We start from the raw sequence: 20,002 nt of genomic DNA, 5'->3' as shown, positions 1-20,002 counted from the left end.
CTCGGTTTTCCACAGCGGCAGCTCACAGGCGTTTATTTGTTCCGAGCGGTCAAGCAGAGCGCTGGTCCTCCACCTCGTAGACTCCATGTTAAATACCAGAACAACTCCGCTGGAATTCCTCACTTCCCACCTCCCACTTCTCCATTGTTGTGCGAGGACGTCAGGCTCCGTGTTTAGAGTCCAACCACAGCCACGAAATGACAGTAATTAAGCCATCATGTTGACGGCGACACACAGAGAGGAAGATCACCAACACACTTTAAGCTATTATGAACCTGGACTCCAGAAGACAAAGCCCTTCATGTCCTCGATGCTCCTCAGGCAGAGGGGAACCTGACGGGGATGAACTTGTCTATGATGCACAGGACGTTTGAAACCAGGAGGAGACTCACCAGGACTCTGTTCTCCGTCTTGTCTGCTTTGATCTCCAGCTTGACTCTCCTCCTCAGTGACAGCTTCACCTTCCTCCCCACCGCCTCCCGCACGCTCTCTGCACACAGATTGGAAGTCAAATCAGAGGAAATTAAAGCCTTTCTGTTCAAAGATCACGTCTCTGCTATCTTCTTTCACATCATGTCAAAATGAGGACGAAGTGTTCAGGATGAAATATGAAACCTGGGAGGTGGATTGCGGCATCTTATCAGTGTGGAAAGGAAGCAGTCAAAGAAATCTGACCGCTGCCATCACACCTTCTGCAGTGGAGCTCACCAGGAACCAGCTGGTTTCATTGCGAACGTTTAGAAGCCAGTGCAGAACAACGTGAAGGGATCAGGTGACTCCACAGTCAAAAGATCATGTCAGGTTTAAAAATAAGCAACAAACGGCTGCATTAATCAGATTTATTGAACTCTGTAACACCTATAGCATATACATTCTCATTGTTGAAATATTTTGTAAATCATTTTCAAGGTCATGAAAATGAAATGCCTATCACAGCTAATAATAAATACATAAATAATTGCAATTGCACAGCTATCTATTCTTCCATGCCTCCATAGGAGTTCATAGTAGTAATTAGTAAAAATAAAAGTATAAATATTTCAAGAGATGCAAGTCATTTGTGTTGCACATGTTCATGGGCCCAGGATTGTGCATAGGGGGCCGAATTTGGCCCTGGGCCTTGGGTTTGACACATCAGGAGTCAGGTTAGACACAATTGCCGTCAATGATTTGGATTATTTGTGGTTATGGAACTATAAGTCCTCCTCACCAGCGTGTGGCACGGTGAGCAAGGCTTTTTGTCAGAACCTAGACTTGATGACCAGCCTGGAGGTCAAAGTTCATCTCTTCAGTCCATCATCATCATCATCATCATCATCATCATCATCAGTATGGATGACAATGCAATTTATTTAATAAATATTTGAAAGACTAGATGACACATTTGTTTTTGGTTTAAAAACGTATACATTTTATCTGTGTTTATTTTATTAAAAAAATAATGTGTAAGATCATTCTTCTAGATTAATCTTAAACAAAAGTTCCGACAGGAGTCCTGACTAGGTGGCATGTTAGGTTGCCAAACCTCTGCGTTGGTAGCAACAATCTAAATAGGTCGTGTCTGTAATCTTGCACACGAGGCAGTGCTGTGCTGAGTGTGTGTTCCTCCGGTCCAATCGATTGTTCACACCCACTGAGAGCTACCACGGTTGGCAAAGTGGCTTATGGAGCAGAAGTGGGTCAGCCACCTCTCCGCCCACCACACAAACACACACGTGTGTCGACGCACATCTGTATACATTCTGATCCGATAGACGCCCTCGAAACAGCAGATCAAAGACACGAAGGGTCGCAGAGGAAGCAATGGTTGGTCTGGTTTGAACAGCAGTTTCCCCCAAAACTGTGCAACAAGTCAACAAACATCGCAAGACTTTGGCAACAGGCGGTTCAATAATTCAAGGATCCTGTTGCTGCAGTTTAACTTACTTTCTCTCAAGTGGACAGTGAAGCCTGAAGATGACTGGTGAATGAGTGACCTTCAACAGATCTAATCAGGTCAGTAGAGTCAGTCAGAAATGACCTCCTCACTTATCCTCTGCCGTCATCTCTACCACCAGGAAAGTTTCTGGGTCATTTGTTGAGCATTTATACCTCAAGCATGTCAAACGCAAGGCCCTCGGGCCACAACTGGTTTGTAGAGTGGTGGGAAAACTCTATCGATGTCTGTAGCAGCAACACACCACGAGTAAGTCTGGAATCAATGGACGTAATGCAATACTCAACGACCCTTGCCACACAGCAAAATTCTTCAGTGTCCTCATGCTCCACTGACAATAAGTCGATGACTGAGAACATCCCGGACGGAGGAGTGTGGTCCGAACCAAAGGGGCAATTTATTCTTGAACCTCCTTAGGGTCACCAAGTGAACCACCACGACTGCTGAAAATTAGCTTTTTAACAAATATCTAGTAGTAGTAAACAGTAACTTTGTTTACGTTACAGTTGCACTTTGTAACAACTCTTTGCAGATTTGCATACAGGTTCATAAAAAAAAATAACTTTTTTTCCCCATGATGCAAAGCTGAACACTGAGAGCTGATTGGCTCAATGAAGCAGCATCAATGAGCTGGAATTCAGATCCTATTCAACAGAGTGTTTTGAGCCCTGCGATGACAGTCAAGGCCTGCTCATGCTCAACATTTCATGCGACAATGGATGGAGCCTTCTGTCCGAGTGCTGCCTTCATTTCCTCCGAACGTTGCCGTTTCTACCCGATGTGTACATCTAATTAGACACGAAGAAGACATAAGAGTGGAGTCTGGGCAAATTTTAAAACTCTTAATAACTAAATTAATACAGTTTCTACTCTCCTTTTTTCCCGTACAACAGAGGAGTTGCTGTGCAGCAATGCTGAACTGACTTAATTTGGTGTGGTGGGGAACTGAACGTTTACTTCTTTGTTTAAGTTGAGCCATATTTGTTTCCATCAAGGGGTGCATAAAATGAAAATATATCTGACCATTTAAAATGTTTTAATTTAAAGTAAGAAAAGACTAAATGAATATATCTTGAATAAATAAATCGGATGTCTCTGATACAATAACTCACATAACACAACACTGAAAACCAACTCGAATAAACAGGATTTCATAGAGAAGTATGAAGAAAATGACAATTATTGAGTTTAATAATTGAGTTCAGCATCCACCACAGGGAAACCCAAGCGCTTTCTGGTCCCTGATATTGAGCTTTAACCACCAGAACCAGCAGATGTTAGACATGAACAGCGACAATCATAAATGTTATGTGAAACACATGTGCTGCTCTTGTCTCACAGACAGGCAGCAGTTTGGTGTTTGTCTTTGTCCTACATTGCACCAAGGTGTCGGTTACTCTCAAACATAACCTCAAATCTCACTTCAAAATTAAACATAAATGCTTTTTAAAAGCAGAAACATATATATCTATAAAGAAACTACCCGTATTAATTTATATACCGACATGAAATGAATGAATTTCTATCATATCGGTTTATTTCAATGTTATCTGAGGACGAACATGGCATTTAAATGAATACAAGAGCAAGCAGAGGATGAAAAGTGGTCCACAATTTTGGACACATGGCTACTACCACTCACCCAGGAGCTCTTTGGGGACCTCTGACACTTCCTCGCTCATTTTCCTGAAAATTCAGTCCAAATAAAAAAGAGCAGTCCGGCCAACACGAACCCAGTCCCCTGAAATCCGCCACGAATGGAGCGAGCAGGGCGAAGCGTCAGGTGGAGCCGCCGACGCCGGTGCTCGACCCCCGGTTACATGCGGCTCTCCTCACGCTGGCTCCGGACAAAGTGTCCGCACTTCTCCGCGGCCATGCTGGGTCTAAAGCGAGCCTCGTTGGATGTATCGGCTGTCGGCTAGTCGTCTACCGTCATGTTAAAAGCCGGGAGGATCCTCCTGGCGTCGGCGGCGAGAGAGGAACGCCGCTCGGGAACATCCTCGGAGCTGTCTGGAGTAAAGAAGCTCCGGAGCTCCTCCCCGCTCCGTGATGCGACAGTCCGGCTGAGGGAGCTGCTCGAGCGGAGAAAGGAAGGGGGTGTCTCGGTGGAGAAGAACGAGCAGGTGGAGAAACACTTCCCCCTAGCGTCCCGGCATCTTCATCGCAACATGTGTTTCACAGACAGGACCGGGGACGACAATGATGTGACCCTCCTTCCTTCCTTCATTACTTCCTTCCTTGCTTACTTCCTCCCTCCCTTCGTTCCTCCTTCCCAACCTTCTGCCTTCCTCCCTCCGTTCTTTCCTTCCGCTGCTGTAACTACTCAGTTTAAATTATGTCCTTATTTTCAATTATTTTTTCAAAGGGCAAACCTCCGAGAAGTCTATATTTTACATGTTTAATCCGAATTACTGCAGAAAGAGGGAGGGTATGTTCATGAAAATATTTCATTTTTTACATTTCTGCTGTAAGCTATTTTATGCTCTGGTTCATTTGGCTTCCATTACTTTTTTTTTTTTTCTAGATTTGTCTTTAGCGGCAATAAATTATAATTAAATACAATTAACATTTGGGAGTGCATTATTATTATTGTTGTTGTTGTTGTTATTATTATTATTTTACCCGGTTGGTGAGCTCTTCAATGACCTTGGCAATAAAGCGGATTCTGATTATTCAGTGAAACATACTGACCACAAGAGGGCGCACGTCAACAAGCAACGGAGAAGATGCGGTGTCGCATCTGTGATAGTTTTAGATTAGATTTTTGTTGGATTATTGTCATCAATTGTTTCCTACTAATGACAGATCCTTTTGGCGTCTCGGTCCTCTTCAATCGTTAAGGAGATAAACGTGCAGTTTGGGCTGCGGTCTTGAATCAGCTTTAGTTTGTTTGTCAATTTCCTCTCCAGCGAGTGGAGCCGCGCCGCCCTCAGCATCAGCGGCACTTTCCACAGACGCTCACTGGGGGCGTTAGCGATCCAGTTCCTGATGGTCGTCATGGGAGGAAGTCGACTTGTTTGCGGAGCTCCACCGTGCTGCGCTAACTCATGGACATTCCTGTCAGAGAGAGGGCGATGAGCTTCCTCATGCCATGAGGAACTGAGACCGCTCACCTGGAGACAAATCTCTTCATGGTTCTTTTTCGTATCACGCGGGTGCTGAAGAACTGCGAGAGGAACTTCCTGAAGAGCTCCCCTGCGAAGATATTCAGATCAGCCGACGACAACCAAAGATGGATCCAACTCTACTGACCCCCTTCCGCCAGATCCTGGCAGGTGCCGCACAACGCGTCTGTGTGGGCCGATCCCGCCAGAAGCGCTGTCTCATGACCGGCGCACACTGTGTGTGTCACGCACGCCTCGGTTGCGGAGGTCGAGCTGGAGAAGAAACCTTCGGAACATTTTTCACACTCAGTGTTGCTGTGTGGCGTTCCTGCGGCGAAGAACAGAAGATGCTCTCACCTTGGAGGCTCAGGCGAGGAACAGCTTTAGCTTTGTATAGGAGATAAAAACTCCCCAACAAAAGAGGGACTAAACAATATTGCAATTAAAATCAAATCACTTTAAGAATCGGGGACTTTGATTATTATATTCTGCTGAGTACTGTCTAATGCTCCTGAGTCATGCTCAACTCAGTATATTGTGAATTTACAACAGAAATGGCACATCTGTCTTGGAGGAGAAACTCCACGTCTTCAAGTTGAAGCACCATCAATACCTCTCTTCAGGACGCCGTGTCCAGGCCTACACTTGGAGTGCATGATGCAGAAGTCGGCCATCATGTAGAAGCCGTCTTTGCAGCGACACACGCGGTTCTTCACGGGGGAGCACTCCTCCTGTACCTCCATGTTGGTGGTGCAGTAGTTGTTGCAGTAGAGACACGTGGGCCGGTAGTTGCTGATCTCTGTGTAGTGGTTCTTCGGGCAAGGAGCACAGCGGGTGGGTGCGTTGGCGGTGCAGTGACTCACCAGGTGCTGTCCAGGGGCACACATGGAGCACTCCAGGACCTCCCCAGAGACGGGGTCCTTGTGGTTGTAGGTGGGGATGGAGTCTTCAAGGGAAACCCCGCGGAGGGCTCCAGAGACCAACAAGATCAGGGATGGCAGGAGCAGCTGACAAGAGACAGTTTCAGAAAGGTGAGACTCATCTTGCCTTTCCGAGTCACTTCTGACCATCTTCACCTCGAACTCTTCATCTCAGAGCTTCTGTCTATGAACCACCCATCATGGCTGGCCTCACTACTGAGTTCTGTCCTGCCTCTTTCGCTCAAGCTGTAAATCCGTTCACCCCTGACAGTCGTCTCCACCCGGCCGGCACTCTCCTCTTCACCTCCCTTGATCTCCTTTGATGCCTTCTGTCTTGCTTCTACAGAGCTTCACTCCTCTTCCAACTCAGCAAACAGGAAGGGTCTGGGAGCTGGTCCCGGATGTCCTCCTCTCACCTCAGACATTCTGGAACAAACTTCACTTCCGCCTTAATCAACAACCTGCCCTTCATCTCCCCTCTCTCTCATTCTCTTCATCCATCAGTAACACATTTCATCTTCAAGACTGTCATGACTGAACCACTTTCTATTCCCCTTTAATGGCCATGTTGAAAGTGGTAGCTCTGGACTTACTGGAATAACTGCAACACAAATGCATCAATCATTTAGCAAACTACTGACAAATGTATGGCTTATTAAAAAATAAATATCAAAGCACCTGTAATGTGTTTCTGCTGTGGTCTTCTTAAAAATTAAATATGAACACATAAATATGCACAAAAAACAATTTTCTTAAAATGATTGACATTAAATTAAAAGATAAAATGAAACAATACATGTTACAAAATGATACAAACATTCAACAGAAATGAGTCAAAAATCTGGACTTTTTTTCATGAAAATTAAAAATTATTTGGTAAATAAATAAATAATGAAGCTCTGCTCACCATGTTGCCAAGAGTGTGGATGTTGGACTGGCCAGCAGCAGCGACACTTTATAAATCGTGCGCTACTTCCTCTATCGAATTCTGTATTGAGTCATCCAACCACATCAGAGAAGTAAAACCTTTTTTTTAAATGACCTTATTTGAGGTTGTAAATAATTTAGACTTATGGGGCATATTTTCTGTCATGATACATAAGCAAAATTAAATCCAGAAACTGCAAAGAGCCACCTTCAGAAACAGGGAGTTCAAAGGTCACCTTTTTAAAAATTGTCTGCCTTTATGATTTTTCTTGTTCATGGAAATGCTGCCTCAAATAATTCCATCTTATGCTAGCAACAAATATTACTCATGACCTTCAGACCATGTGATGCGAGTAGAGCGACAAGACCCAGCAGACATGTGTCTACAATAAAGACTTTATTTATATAAAAGCAACAAAACAAAATAAAATTAAAAACAAAACTTGCAGCATTAGGAATCCAGTATATCAGATAAAGTCTTGAGCCTTTTATTTTTACACTATCAAACAAGTACTTCTTTTTAAATAGAAACAATTGCACTCCTTTGTACATTCATCAAGCTGACAATTAAAAAACAGATGAGCAGAACAGTCCGACAAAGAAATTTCATTATGAAACCTCAATCCTTCGGTCTAAAACAGTGAAAACAAGCCGTCATAACAAAGATATCTATCACCTCCTCGACCATAAAATAGCATTTTATTTACAACTTAAATAGAGATTTTTCACAGATTCTGGTCCAAAAATATCCAATGAGCTTTTCTGGGAGTTTATCAGCAATGTTTCTTTTTTCATTTTTAAGACAGTGGTTTTAAAATTATAAACATCCATGTGTGTATAATTTAACATTCGACAACATTGTAATTGTTACAGGAGTTTTTTTTTTTGTTTGAAATGTTGCAGCGGAATATTTTGGGTGTCTGATCTGACGATGCCTTTGAGTCTCTTCCGCCGCATGTAATCATTCATTCAGAGTCTTTAGACTTTTAAAACACAAGTCGCTCTGGAGCATACTGAGAAACATCTTTTCGTACTTCTTGTGAGTGGACGCTGCTCCCATGATGCGGCCGATCTTCTTCAGCCCCTTGAGCAGGGCTCGTGGTGCCCCCTGGCTGCGCAGGGACCTCAGGCTGTGAGCCAGGCCCTTGGCCAGGTCCAGTTCGTAGTTTGCTGATTTCCAGAGGTGAAGCAGCTGGAGGATGTACTGTCTGGGCGGGCAGGTGCTGACAATGGCTCGCACGTCCTCTGGGTGGACCTGGACTCCGGGCAAGCTGTGGGTCACTTTCAGGAGATCGTCCAGCGTCAGGTTCTTCAGGTTGTGGCAGCGGGAGACCCTCTTCTCACAGTGATTGACACCTGAACGGAAACATGCGGTGAGTACAGGAGGGATGGCAAACACGGCGAGGCGCCAACTGCACCAGCACCTTGGATGATGCCGTAAAGCTTGTCCTGGTCCTTGTTCTGCTCCCGCCACAGCCGCAGCAGCTGGAGGACCTGCTGCTGAGGAGAGCAGGACTTCTTCAGCCTCTCCAGGCTCTTCAGATCCACCCTGCGGCCAGGCAGACTCTCCAGGAGCCGCTCCAGAGGCACGGAGGACAGCCGCAGAGAGGCCAGCGACTGGAACACGGCCTCCTCACACAGGGTGAAATCTGCAACAGAGTCACACCACTGAGTCAGACCCACTTGGCCTTCCACCGAGCCGGTGACTAACAGATGGAGGAACTCTGCAGCCTTCAAATCCCACTCACATGTGCTCCTCCGTCTGTGACACAGCATCATCGTGTTTCTACAAAGACCAACCTGTATTTCAGACTATGAGTACAGTCAAAGTACTATTTAAGAGAGTATCGGAGTAAAAGTTCTATATATCCAGGCGAAATATGCTTGAAGACTTCAGGAATGCTGATGTGATGTGAAGGTTATTTTCAGTTATTTCAGTTACGACACCTCAGCACAAGGTTGGATGGAAGCTTCGGGTTGAGGCAAAGCTCTGGTCTCGGTCCGTCTTCGGTCAGCCTTCTTCATGCTGTGAGTCTGAACTCCCACGTCTGCAGCAAGTCCTTCCACAAAGAGAGGAAGTATCTCCCCAGCTCTCGCTTCTCCGGAGTGACTCTCAGTTTGTTTTACAATTGACACTGAGATCATGTTTCCCAAAGTCCCAAACAGGTCTGCCTCTGAATGCAGCCCACCGCCGCCTCTCTATGCTTCCTACCTGGAGGCACTCGCTGAGTCCTCTGCCAGACCCCTGGCGCTCTCACCATCGACTTACAAACAGCGAGCGCTCTACTGTTACAGCCCTCCCTTCAAATGACTCTCTATCCCCTCCTCCATATTCATCTCAGCCTTTCCCTTTGACATTGACGTTATGTAGGACTATGGAACTGCACTCCTTTAATGAACTGGAATAGTACTGCCGAATAGTACAGAGAGATTTTCATACCTTTTAATCCTCGTCAAGTCAAGAACCTGTTCGGTCGAGTTTCGTCCCGTCAAGTCCGTCTTCCTGTCAAGTTCAATTAAGTCTCTGCGTCAAGTCAAGTAGCAGATTGTCGAGTCCCATCTCGTCTAGTCGAGTCAACGTCTCATCTTTCCCCGTCAACTCAAGTCTCCACGTCAAGTAAGAGTTCTGTTACGTCCAAGCCACCATCAAGTCCAGGTCTTTTGCTCCCGTCTTGCCCCTTGTTTCTGTTCGTATTAAATGCCATTTCAAACTCCAGTTCTGCTCTGTCTCCAGCCTCTAGGTCCTAAACCCCCGACAGACCTCATGACATTTCAAAGAAATCTAAATGTATATATTTTTAAAAAATCAATAATAACAGAATTGTTAAAATACAATGAAAAGATGAGGAAAACTAATTTTGCTGTGGTTGAAGGGTTAAGTATTTTTTTATGGTGAGCCAGCAGATGCGGGGAGGGATGCTAATATCCAAAATCTTGGTTTGGGCTTGGATGTGCCTCCATCGTAGCACTGCCAATCAAAACGGCCATCATCTGCGCTGCCTTGGCGATGGGCTGGATCGGTGCAGGAAGCTCTGCAGCTACAGCTAACTGTGGTGTCATCGCAAGCCAAGATCTGCACTGAGCTCATATGTAAAAATGATTTCTGCAAAACCTCAGCCGCTTCGTTCTGGACTTATGTGGGTCCAGCGTGTTCCAGCCACTGGGGAGGACTTTTTGTCTTCAGGTCTTCAAATTCTTTTTCTTCTGAAGTCAGCCTTCAGTTCAGGAGCAGTTCACGGACTTTAAATTGCGTGCTGGAGGAACACTTGAGAAGGACTGACCTGGGCTCCATCCTACATCGCTGACGTCCAGGGCGTTCCTTCCTCATAACTGCTTGTGAATTCTGCTGGAATTCGTCACTTCATTTTTCTGGTGAATGCACAACACTCACAGGTCCGTATTTACCCTCCAGGGTGATGGAGCTGCCTTGACATCCCTGCCAGTAATGTGCTGGTCCTCACTGAAAATGTCTTCAAGTTGCCTGCCATATTGCACTGTGTTGTGTTGATCAAGTCAAACTAAGCTGACGTCAGAAGAAATGAGCTCTTAAACGCACCGTTCATCCGCTTTGTTCAAAAGCGTGTCCCAGCATGCATTGCTGGACCAACAGGCTCGTGTCTGTTTAGATGTTCTCCATTCTGCAGTAGAGATGAATCCTTTATATGTTCATATTTGTGGGTGAGTTTTATGTGTCCAAAAGTTAACTTGACTTGACGAAGTACAAAACCACAATTGCATGTTGTCGTGACTCATTATTCATGATTCAAACAAAACTGACGTGTATCAATAAGGTCATCAGGGAAGCTGTTATTACTCAAACCAACTGCTGCCTGACTCACTTCCTCTGGCCGTTAACTCTGCGATCGATCGGGCAGCACTGGCTAGGTGCAGCGAGCAGTTACCTGTCTGGCACGGGCTGGGATGGCGAGAGCACTCCACCGTCATGTCGTGGCTGCACACGCTGTCATAGCTGGATGTCCCCCAGCGGAGCGTCTTCAGGCCCGAGGCCGAGCAGTTCCTGTGAGGCTTGCACGGCTCGCTCGCCGAGCTGGAGGCAGAGTAGTGACCGGCGGGACAGCGATCGCACACGGTGTCGCTCGACGGCGTTCCTGCCGGAGACACAGGCAGATGCTTAGGAATGTAAGTGACGGGGCCAGAGTTTCTGCGTAGTATCTGGGAAATGGAACCAAGATCAAACCAACTGGGATCTTGTGCCGTGGGGTTAGTTGAACCTGACCTGGCAGCGGGTCAGGCGAACACTGCCTGACACTTTGTTAGCTGAAACAAAACAACTGTTTTAAAACGAGTCAGGAGGATGACTAAAGGTCCCTGGGCTCACATGCGCTCTTCCCCATCTAAATGGGAAGTTCTGGCTCGGTTGTGCAATGACGTGGTCTTGATGTAGAAGTATGAGATTGATGTCCTTTTCTGGAGATTTTGTTTTGGTTGCTCAACAGGCTGGATGGAGTTATTGGAAACTTTTTGAGAGGATGATTGGGAATCGAAAAAAACCCCAAAACAATAAAGGGTTGAACACATGTTGAACAGAAGCTAACTGCCATTGAAACCAGAAGTTGATCGTCTGTTTCACCTCCAAAATCGCCCACAAGTTCGAAGAAGCTGATTTTTGTGCTGAATTTTTTGAAAAAAAAACGCGGTGTGGATGTTGCTGCTGTGTCATGGGTCATGCTCCCACACGTCGTGGTGACTGAGGCATGACCAGTGAGTCAAACACATCGCTTGTCGACAGTCACTAGCTTTTTGGCGAGTGGGCTTTTTTTCAGGTGGAAAAAATGGTGATGTAGCTGAGTGTGAGATGGAAAACTGCTTTTTTGATTATTCGTGCTCATCATTTTTAAAAAATAAATCCATGTTCAGCGAATCTGTGGCTGTGTCAAGGCGTGGGAACTTTTAAATGAATCTAAGTGACAGAGTTAACTGACCTCAGGGGCCGTCAGGCTGAAAGACAGCACAGATGACCGAGTAAAAAATGTACATTTTGGTCCTAAGTTATTACAATACAAGGAGAAAATAGGGAAAAGATGAAGGACATGATGGTATTCTCACAATATGCTCTTTGAAAATGTTCTCAATATAAATCATAAATATGGGAAGAGTGGGTAAAACATGTATTTGTCTTAAGAATCTATTTCAATCTGACAGTGTAGCTATTAATAGCTACCGTATTGAGGAAAACATGAAATGGGATAAAACGGAAGCCCAGATATCCAGTTTGAATTGAAATAGTAGTTTGATGAATTGGTTGTTGGAGAGAAAACAGATGGTGGTGAAAGGTGTGAAAACAACTGTGCAAATGAACAATTGCGTGAACTCAAAGGCGGCGCCCCGGTGAATGAATCAAGTGCCTCCTTGTGTTGAAGTCCTGCTCCGTTTACGCTTCCGAAAGTGAATGTCACTGCTCAAGTGAGCAGCAGGGAGAGAGACAGAACGGACCGAGTAGGAGGGCGAGAGCATGAAGTCATGGAGGGCAGTGTGGAGGGACTGAAACATGCTGCGGTTGGATGGTCGAACCCACGTCTCGAGGCGTTACATAATGAGCCCTTCAGGAAGGGGGATCCCCAGAAATGCCGCTTCACGTCTGCAGCGCTGCACTGGCCTTCCAAAGCCTACACCAACACGGAGTTAGCAGCTTAGCAGCCCAACAAAAACTCACTTCTGTGTTGAGTGTGTGAAAGAAGAACCATGGAAAGTGGATTCTGACACTTGGAACCAGGTTCCTTCATTTCCTTGACTGCTGTCTCGTCCAATGTAATTTCATGTAATGCAATACAAGCAGCCGAAGTCTGGATTCCCGTCGCTGTCTGGGTTATCAAAATCAAATTTACGCTTCACGTGTGTGGAAACATTTACAATAATCCAACCGCAGCTTCAGCCCGCACAAGTTTATTTTTTTGTCTGAGAGGAAGCTCGTCTTGAATTTCCGTGAAGGGTGAAACTGAGATTGCAGTCCACCTGCGACCGATCACCTTCCCGATTCCTCTTAACACCAACAAAAGCGGAATCAGTGGTGAAGAGGTAACGGTCAAGCTGTATTTTTAGCTTTAATGCACTCACATGCGTCTGTTTTCATGCCACTTTACTTCGTCACAAACATGAAAGCTGACATATTTGACCCTGGTTCCCATTTATCAACATCCACAGTCGACCAGGCTTTGAAAGGTCAAGGTCAAAGGACTTCCCTTAAAGCAGCTTCAATAAAAGCTGCAGTTTGGTCCAGTGGGGCGTGTTCAAGCACGTCAACACGCAGACCCACTTCCTCACACATGATCCGGGGCTTACCTAACGCTGCCACTCCGTAGCCAGGTGGGCAGGGACTGTGCGTGATGCAGAACTCCACCATGAGAAAGAAACCTGGCGCGCATTCACACACCTGGTCGTGGGTGCTGTTGCACTCCTGCTTTACGAGCTGCCGCTCCTTACACACCTGAACACAGTTAAAACATCATTTAGCTTGTTATTTATTATGTTTTCATCCTCAAAAATCTTCAACACCATCGCAACAACAGTGATTATCATGACCTCCGCTGTTTGTGTCCCAACTCATAAGTGGCGTTTTGCTATTATTAGATCAAATAACGTGAGAAAATCCACTATTTGTCTCACACTTTTTATCATGACAGAATAGAACACATCAAATATTATTTTATAAACAGTGTATTTATTTTTAACGGTTTTCATTTCTTGTTTCTATTGTATTCATTTATTATTTTGAAGTACATTCTGTTGTGGCTTTGTCATCCTCTTTAATGTTGGAATGTTAATGCCGTACATCCATCCATCCATCGAGGGGGAAGCAGCTTCAACAGGGGGCGCCAAACGCCCTTCTCCCAGGCAACGTCTGCCCGCTCTGACTGTGGGACTCTGAGACGCTCCCAGGCCAGTTAAGAGCTAATATCTGTCCTCCTGTGATGCCCAAACCACCTCACCTGGCTCCCCATTGAAGAACAAAGGCAGCCTAATCTGTCATTTTGTGCTGATAAATAAGGCCATTAAATGTGTCTTATGAGGGCTGAAGTCAGATGAAAGGACTAGCCAGGGTTCAGAGAGACTTCCTCAGAGCTTCGCCACTCACCGCGGTGCAGTACTGGCACGCGTCGCCCCAGTGCCAGTTCTCAGCGAAGTGCCTTTCCGGACATGCCTGACACTCTGTCGGCGTGTTGGCGGTGCAGTGTCGTCTCACTGCGGTGCCTGGAGGGCACTGGTCGCAGAGCAGGAGGTCAGAGGTCACAGGGTCCCGGTACTGGTACTTTGGGGGGTCAGCAGGCTGCTGGAAGGCCCAGGAGAGCGACGCAGTGAAGAGCTGTGGTACAAGAACACATTTCTACATGAGAAAAGTTCCATTTTTGGAACCTTTTACATGAATTTGTTTTTTACACACCCTCACCCAGTCACAAATGTATTGAGGATCTGGGACACTCACACGACAAACACAGACACCACACCCAGAGTTCATACAGCACGCTCATGTGAACTCAAAGATACCGACACCGACAGAGCTACTATTGAAGAGCTCACGCCATGACCTTTCTATCGCGCTGGAATAGGAACTCCATCTCCCATGTTTGACTCTCACCCGGCAAGTTCCTGTATAAATGTCTCTGCTCTGGTAATCAGCACTGCACAGCCTTGCTTTTATTCATCACATCAAGGGCCAAGGTTCAGATGGAAGCCAGTAATGTGTGTAATATGTCGAGTAAAAATAGATGAACGGGTCTAAACTCCATTATAGAGAAACCTAAGCTTCAAAAAACCTGGCGAGAGCAGCGGTTTTCCCGGCAAAACCTATCGACCTCTGAGTCAATTCGGCGCAGGCTTTTATCCCACTACTGTTTGTTTGTAGCATGGGTGGCCTCTCCAAAGAATCCGACCAGTAATCACAGCCCTGCCGCTGAAATGAAGCAGAACACGCACACATTATTAGGCAATGAGGCCACATGCAGGAGGCCTGCGCGGCTCCACTTGTTCTGCTGCCTGTCATCAGAGCATGAGGATCATGAGCATGTGGTCCTGTTGTTTTAGTGTGCCTCATTTAGGGCAGACCTTCTGCTTTCTGACATCACGTGGTGAGTTCTGATGAAAGCTTGCAGCTCAGACTGGAATGACAGGGGACATCAGGGGAGTACCTTTTCTGACCGCTAGAGGGGAGTAGAAACAAAGTGACGAGCAAAAACACACCGCAGTGTGTGTTGACTGACTTAGGAGAGTCAAACAAAAATGAGAATATCAAACGAAAAATGTCTAACAATAAAGGCTCATTGTCATAACTGTGATGCTGCTCTGGGGTGGCCTTCCTCCCAAGAGGAGAGACATTCAGATACTGATGGATGACTCATATTGTCTGCAGGTCTGCAGGAGTGTTGCCTGCCTAAATGAGCTGCTTCAACTTTTTTACGTGACGTTTGGGGCCAAAACGAAGCACTTGAAACACCCAAACACTGTTCCATAATACCAGTCTCAATGTAATTGTCAACACCAACAACATAAAGCTTCACTGAGGTGAGACATAACTCCCAAACCACTGGCTTCACTTCACCATCCAGAGCTGTTTGCTCTGTGAAGAACACCAAATGTCGCTCATCACCTTCCCATATCAAAGTGAGGAGCCAAACCCTCGCTCCTCTCGTACCGGTGCTGGGAACATCGCCGCTACTCACGGCTCTGTTTTCCCTCCGTCACATGATAGCATGAGAAATGAGCCTGTGTTCTTGCTGTCCTCCTCCGAGTTTGTACAGGCAGCAGAAGCAGCTCTCGGAGTTCTTCAACGCAAGTTTTCATCGCTCAAGCCCGCAGTTTTGCCCTCATCAAATACTCCTTTTCAGTGCATTAAAAGGCGCTCATTTGAGTTCTAAATCTGAACTCCTCCACCACCAGTGCTTCCTCCTCAAAACATCTACTGAACTGCTGGAAAACAGCATGAGAGACTGCAGCTTCCGGAGCACTTTAGTTGCGCGTACATTCATTTCCACGTGAATTTAAAGCTCTTACTGGTAGGCCGGATCTGGCCCTCGGGCCCCGCGTTTGACACATGCTCGCTCTGTCGAAAGATGTTCCAGCAAAAATGCAAAACTTAACAAGCTTCATTTCGTTTCAAGCAAGTCTTTAAACCTCTGCTGGGACCAACATTTGAGGGACAGTTAACAACAGCTACATGACTGGTTGGTGTAGCGCGGAGTTGCTGAAGAAAAGCCCAAATTAGGATCACATGCTAAAACAATAGGAAGAGGAAGAGGGTTGCCTGAGGTCGGACTTAAATCCACGGCCAGAGTGATGGCACAAAGGGGCCGCACCACACGCCACCAGCTTATCCAGCAGACACATGGCTTCAGTTAACTGTAGAACGCAGGTGGTCGGAGGGGGATTCCAGTGTGTGTGTGTGTGTGTGTGCACGCCAGACGCAGAGGGGACATGTGATACACACTACTGCAGTTAATAAGTGCAAGGAAATACCTGGAAACTCCTTCAGTGAAGCGGCTAGTTAAAGTTTGCTGGACGGGGCCCTCGTTTTGAAATGAGATAGATGGTCCCCGGGATAAGCGCTGAGTCAGCGCTTCGCGTCCACACACCTGCGCTATCAGTCTGTTGATGCAAAAGAGGAAGTCTCCAGAAAACTTCCACTCGTTAATCGTTGCTTTTTGAATAAACGTTGGCGGCGCAGGACGTGTTCACACACACACACCCTGTCACGCACACATTCCTCCGAGGTCCAAACAACAACTTGATTTCCATGCCGTCGGCGGCCCGTGCGAAAGGTCAAGCGAGTTCACTGATTTGGGGAAGTTGCAACGGACAAAGGTGTGAAAAAAGATAAAGACAAGCTCAGATAAACGACAGGTTGGAGGTTTGGAGGTGTGCTGGGTCTCAGGTGAAGCAGGTATGAATGTAGGACCTGACCTGACCACAGTCACAGTTAGTCATGGCTACGGCTCAGTGTCAAGTTGAGGATGACAAAAAGTGAAAAACTGGATTCAAACACAGTTTCCAAAATAATATCAATGAAACTTCGAAAACTTCAACCATTTCCAAATTCCTCTTCATCTAACAGTCCTGGTGGATTTGTCGCACATGATGTCCAAAAGCAGATCATTCATCTGATGTTACAGATGCACTGCCATCTAGTGGTAGGAGTCTGTCACTTTGCAAGATGCCACACTGATTTTATGAGTGTAGCCCTCTAGTGCAACCATACACAGTCCAAGATGAAAAAAGACACTTGGATTTTCTTGCTGCATTTTTCCTGAAGCAGCTCTGAACCACACCACTATCACACCTGTAATCTGGCTTGAAAAGCTCATGAAATATGATCATCCAACTTGACTTTGGACTTGAAAACAGCATGCGCTCTTCTCAGCGGCCGTCTCTGTATTTTCTCTACAGCCAGGCCTCTCGATGGACCGATGCGTGTGCCATGCATAGTCCAACAAAACCTCTTTCTAAATATGAATACAAGCTTCACTGCTGGCCTCGCTGACATCATCTCGTGCACGGACTGGAACCAGATGTCTCCCCGACATGCCAGGGAGGAATAAGAACCCACAGGTGAAACATGTGGTTGATGGTTGAAACCACATCTACATTTTTGGGCATGAATGCAGTGGGCTTGCGACGGGGGACTGGCAGAGCTCAGGGGGAGTTGACTTCTCCAGGAGACTGACAGTGCGCGGTGCGAATCATGGCACGAATGACTTCCTATTTCGCAAGATAACTCCTGCCATAGCGACGACAGACCCATTACAATGCGCCTTCTGGCTTTCACACGCCAACACTGCAGGTCCAGCTGCCGAGCAGCAACAATGTGCATGTGTTTCTGCAAAACAGTTTATGGCTCTGTGCAAAATCTGCCAAGAGGTGAAGCACAGCACTGCAAGCAAATACACCTAAGGAAGTAACCGCTCCCAGCTCCGGCCTGGAGGCTCCAACCTTTAGCGTGATGACAGACAGACGGTAAACTCTCAGCAGACTTTCTCATGTTTTCTCCAGGCTCCTCAACTAGCCGCAGATTTTAACCCTCGTCTAGTTACCAGACGAATGAAATCATGAGACCTACATTCATCAGTTGCATGTTCAGATTCCCTTTAGAAAGGAATCAGTATTTAGTCAAACGTGTGATCATGAGAGCCATGTGAGTCCAGGGAGTCTGAGCTTCACTTCCTGCTCGATTTAGCAAGAATTCTTAGGTGAAAAGGTGTTTCGACACTTTGGTTTAGAATCGCCATTTTAAGCAGCATGTTTTAAATTTACATTGATCCCTGAGCCTTGAGGAGCACCTTTGCCAGTCGTAAATAACAGCTGGACAAACATATCAATGCATCAATGTTAGTCATGATGTGGTTGTTGACTCTGATATTTGACCGTAGATTAAGAGACCTAATTAACACGTGCTAGTCTGAAACCAGGTCATCTCTCTCAATAAGAGCTGCACTCTGGTTGAGGAACTCGTCTCACAATCCCACCTGGTCACAGATGGACAGACAAAGTAGGGAGGCTGGCGTGAAGATGAAGCACATGACTACAACTCCTGTGACTAATGGTACTTAACGTAATGGTAGTTCATAACCAGTGTTACCAGTTTGCTGTTAAACAAAGATATCACGTGACTTAAAACAAGAATGAAATCTATATGATGATTGCGTTTGAACTCACGATGTATTGTGTATTTTTGTCGATTAACTCTGCACATTTAGAGCAGCTGTTTGGCTTCATCATTTAAAAAAAGAGAACACAATAATAATTAAAAAGAAGCAACTGTTGTTGAACTTCTGCTAAAAGCTGACATGAATGTCTAAAATGCAAAATCAATCGAGATGCAAAAGCGCCACACGCAAAAGCGAGCGGTTTCTCAGCATTCAGGACTTTCAGCAGTGATCGACAGCAAAGGTGAAGTGGGATGGAGAACTCACCAGGATCAGTTTCATGGCGGGGTTTGATTTGGATATCCGTGCGCTCATCCTCGCTGCGCAAGGGGGAACTGTGGAATGATGCGCATCTCCATCAATGAAGCGTTCTTATACGGCGAGAGGAAGGAGGGAGAGAGAGAGAGAGAGGTGAGGGAGGAGGGCAGAAGAAACCGAACCCACCTCGCGATTTCCACAGATCATCCCTCGCTCTCCCTAAAAATACATTTGCTCCACATCCACAAGTGACGCTGCCGTTACGCGTGAAGCGCCGAAACCTGACAGGAAGCTTTGCGCCAGTGATTTTTTTATTTTTTTTGCGTCATTTGGCCACGTAAACCGAAACAAATTCGCAGAGAAAACTTAGGTCCAAATGAACGCTCCTCGAGTGACGTGAGTAGCCGGGTCCATGATAAATGTTTTCGCCTCCGACACGGAACCAGCTCCACTGAGTGACGCTTGTTTGGATTAGTCTGATCATTCAGTCTGGCTGCTCCAGCTTATTTCAACAGCCACAGTCCAAACCTCTTCAGTACGGCTCCTGCTTGACCAAGTTTGTCATTTCTTTGAACGTCTTATTGTATGGTTATATTCCACCTCTTGCGTCTCTCACTCCTATTACAGTTGCACGCACATTCCTGCTTTAGTAAATAACATTATGACCACCTGCTTGTGTTTCCTTTTCAGCATTTTTTTCTAAAGAGGACCCCATAGTTGAAGAGTGATCAACATTGCTATCAAGATGAAACTTGAACTCAACTGACAGCATCAGCGTTTTAGAAGCATGTTCATCCATTTCTGAGTAATTTACTTCTACAATTAAGAAACGTTGTCCCCACATGATCCGTTCAGATCATGATGTTCAAGCCGCTAGACGCTGCTTTGAATGCAACCACCTTGATATGTAAGCCAATTTGGCTCATGATCATATTAGATTCATCATCATGTTTGGTGAATCTGGAACTATTTTTTTAAGACGGTAGACACAACAAACATGAGCCACAGACTCCGTCAGCCTCCCAGCTCCCTTTCCACAACCTGCTTCCTCTCTTACATCCGACCTCTTACCTGCCTGTCTCACTCTGGCAAACCACCCGTCTCTATCTGTATTCCAGAGGTCTGTCTTCCCTCCTCCTCTGTCCTGCTGAAATGCTCTTCGGGGCTGGGATGCCAACTACACAGGTCTTTGTGTTCAAACAAATC

The 20,002-nt window shown here is 46.0% G+C and overlaps 3 protein-coding genes across 6 annotated transcripts in view; all 3 read right to left on the bottom strand.

The window, feature by feature from the left end:
- LOC128771665 (F-actin-uncapping protein LRRC16A-like) overlaps nucleotides 1–4,698 on the bottom strand; it is a 34,440-nt gene extending 29,742 nt beyond the window's left edge. For 3 of the 4 annotated variants that reach the window (XM_053887235.1, XM_053887237.1, XM_053887236.1), the window contains exons 1-2: nucleotides 3,579–4,698; nucleotides 393–490 (exon numbers count right to left, since the gene is read on the bottom strand). In XM_053887235.1, the coding sequence (XP_053743210.1) occupies nucleotides 393–490; nucleotides 3,579–3,618 (138 nt within the window). In that variant the 5' untranslated portion in view covers nucleotides 3,619–4,698. The remainder of the gene's footprint in view (nucleotides 1–392; nucleotides 491–3,578) is intronic. The other variant, XM_053887238.1, reaches the window with a different exon arrangement.
- Nucleotides 4,699–4,716: 18 nt separating this feature from the next.
- Nucleotides 4,717–6,877, bottom strand: LOC128771666 (tumor necrosis factor receptor superfamily member 6B-like). The gene is made up of 5 exons (XM_053887239.1): nucleotides 6,868–6,877; nucleotides 5,654–6,047; nucleotides 5,189–5,368; nucleotides 5,050–5,131; nucleotides 4,717–4,993 (listed from the first exon to the last, which is right to left on the bottom strand). The coding sequence occupies exons 1-5, from the start codon at nucleotides 6,868–6,870 to the stop codon at nucleotides 4,732–4,734; spliced, it is 921 nt and encodes a 306-aa protein (XP_053743214.1). The 5' UTR covers nucleotides 6,871–6,877; the 3' UTR covers nucleotides 4,717–4,731.
- Nucleotides 6,878–7,343: 466 nt separating this feature from the next.
- On the bottom strand, nucleotides 7,344–18,869 carry LOC128746485 (tumor necrosis factor receptor superfamily member 11B-like). Its single transcript, XM_053843553.1, has 6 exons — nucleotides 18,806–18,869; nucleotides 13,981–14,208; nucleotides 13,188–13,332; nucleotides 10,790–10,996; nucleotides 8,312–8,536; nucleotides 7,344–8,243 (listed from the first exon to the last, which is right to left on the bottom strand). The coding sequence occupies exons 1-6, from the start codon at nucleotides 18,851–18,853 to the stop codon at nucleotides 7,849–7,851; spliced, it is 1,248 nt and encodes a 415-aa protein (XP_053699528.1). The 5' UTR covers nucleotides 18,854–18,869; the 3' UTR covers nucleotides 7,344–7,848.
- Nucleotides 18,870–20,002: the final 1,133 nt, after the last annotated feature.

Source organism: Synchiropus splendidus, chromosome 15 (genome assembly GCF_027744825.2).
Source record: "Synchiropus splendidus isolate RoL2022-P1 chromosome 15, RoL_Sspl_1.0, whole genome shotgun sequence".
In the NCBI taxonomy this organism is placed as follows: Eukaryota; Metazoa; Chordata; class Actinopteri; order Syngnathiformes; family Callionymidae; genus Synchiropus; species Synchiropus splendidus.
Note: the sequence above shows the minus strand (reverse complement) of the source record. Positions and strands in the feature narration are given on the sequence as shown.

Bases quoted from the DNA above. Each gene is read 5' to 3' on its own strand.
- LOC128771666 (XM_053887239.1), bottom strand. The intron at 5,369-5,653 runs GTATTGATGGTG...TCTTCGCCGCAG, and splicing joins ACACGGCGTCCTGAAGAGAG to GAACGCCACACAGCAACACT. The intron at 5,132-5,188 runs GTCAGTAGAGTT...ATATCTTCGCAG, and splicing joins CCAGGATCTGGCGGAAGGGG to GGGAGCTCTTCAGGAAGTTC.
- LOC128746485 (XM_053843553.1), bottom strand. From the start codon at position 18,853: ATGAGCGCACGGATATCCAAATCAAACCCCGCCATGAAACTGATCCTG. The intron at 14,209-18,805 runs GTGAGTTCTCCA...CTTGTACCACAG, and splicing joins CCGCCATGAAACTGATCCTG to CTCTTCACTGCGTCGCTCTC. The intron at 13,333-13,980 runs GTGAGTGGCGAA...AACTGTGTTCAG, and splicing joins CGTGCCAGTACTGCACCGCG to GTGTGTAAGGAGCGGCAGCT.